The 1643-nt window shown below is 51.3% G+C and overlaps 1 protein-coding gene across 1 annotated transcript in view; it reads left to right on the forward strand.

Moving 5' to 3' along the window:
* The window catches only part of LOC104082012 (alpha-2-macroglobulin-like protein 1), a 23850-nt gene that overhangs the window by 14378 nt on the left and 7829 nt on the right, over window positions 1-1643 (forward strand). The window contains 4 exon segments of the mRNA XM_009584957.1: window positions 1-26; window positions 714-743; window positions 745-928; window positions 1058-1184. The exon segment at window positions 1-26 is cut by the window's left edge and continues 101 nt beyond it. Coding sequence (XP_009583252.1) covers window positions 1-26; window positions 714-743; window positions 745-928; window positions 1058-1184 — 367 coding nt within the window.

The following is a 1643-nucleotide window of genomic DNA, read 5'->3' on the forward strand; positions in this document are numbered from 1 at the left end:
TGGATCTGGAATTTGTTCTCTGTTGGGTAAGTGATGCCAGACCTTACAAATGGACAAGAAGGATGATCCCTTTGTTATTGAGTCTTGGCTGACTTGCATTTGTGCAAAAGTCCAGCCATAGGTGTAAAGTGAGGTCTGCATGTGAATTTTGTGGCTTTCCCCTGCATTTGCAGTGCACCAAACTGAAGGACTAGTAGACTTTGAGGTGCAGAACTGAAGTCTACACAGGTTTAGAGAAGAGCAATACACTTCAAGACCAAACCGCCAAGTTTCCTCTCTCCACGCATTGGGGTACACTCTACTAACTTCTCAATTTGGTGCGTGCACCAGCTAAATTTGTAGCCCTTGTTGCCACAGTGCTTAGATTAAGACTGATGAATCAGCACTCAGGAGGCTATGGTGCTGCTGCTTTCCAGAACATCATGCTGTTGACTGACATCATGCTGTTGACTGAGTGTACAGGGCTGGAATGCTCAGGCAGTGTCTTGCTCAGGAGAAGGGTATAAAGCCATTACTGATGGCATTTAAGCAGGGTTTATGGCTTGAGATTGCTGAGAGCTGCCTTGCTATGAGCCACTGGAGCAGAAGTCATTGGTAATATAGCAGAGGTTGATCCAAGCATGAGGACCTGCATAGCCTCCCTCACCCAGGGCCGTGAGCCCTCCCCATTGCAGCAGAGTGGGATGAGTTTCTTCATGCTCTCTTCCTCTCAGCTCCAATGGCAGCAGGCATGCCCTGGTCACATGCCGCAGAGTGGAAAGTCAAGACGTTCTGCTTAGCCGGGAGGGGTTTTGGCCTTGCCCCGACCACGAGCTTCAGGACGGTCCAGCCCTTCTTTGTGGATGTGACGCTGCCATATTCTGTCATCCGAGGAGAGACCTTCGTTCTGAAAGCTACTGTCTTGAACTACCTGCAGCAGTGCATACAGGTGTGTGCCTGTGCCACAGGTAACACTGTGTGGGACAGACCTACCATGCCCTCCAGTTTTATAGAGCATTGTGCCAAGCCATCTCTCCTGAGTTGCCCAGTCACTCGCCTGCATCCGTCATTCCCTCAGATCCACGTGGCCCTGGCTAAATCCTCAGACTTCCAAGTGGAGCCATGCCGGACCTGCAGGGACAAGGAGTGTCTGTGTGCAGAAGAGTCCGAGACCTTCACATGGAATGTGACGGCCGTCCAGCTGGGTACAGCAGCAAAAATAGGAGCTGTGATGGGGAACCCTAAAACTGAAGTGAGAGGGAGTTGGAGGTCCAGAGAAGCTGGCAGAGCCTTGCCTCCTCTGGATCCTGAAGTTTGTTCTTAGTGGTTTAAGCATGTGATCCATCGCGTCTGCTTTCTTTTGCTCTTAGACAGGATCATCAGAGAGGGCAGGAACTGAATGGGTGGCATGGAGAACTCTTGAAGAGAGGGCTGTGGGACCAGCTGGGGAGGAAGGGGCTGCATGGATGTGGGTAGGGGAACCTTGTATTGCTGGTGCTGTGCTTCATATGCAATGGGAAGGGGACACTGGGGTCCAAGGGGCTGCTGGACCTTCTGTTGTTACGGTCATATGTAGTGCAATGAACTGCCTGTTGGTGAGTTATTACCTAGTTCCCTCATGCTTCGGGTGTCTGAACAAGCCATCAGTACTGGCTGGGGTCACC

Source organism: Fulmarus glacialis, unplaced genomic scaffold (genome assembly GCF_000690835.1).
Source record: "Fulmarus glacialis isolate BGI_N327 unplaced genomic scaffold, ASM69083v1 scaffold7709, whole genome shotgun sequence".
NCBI classification, from domain to species: domain Eukaryota; kingdom Metazoa; phylum Chordata; class Aves; order Procellariiformes; family Procellariidae; genus Fulmarus; species Fulmarus glacialis.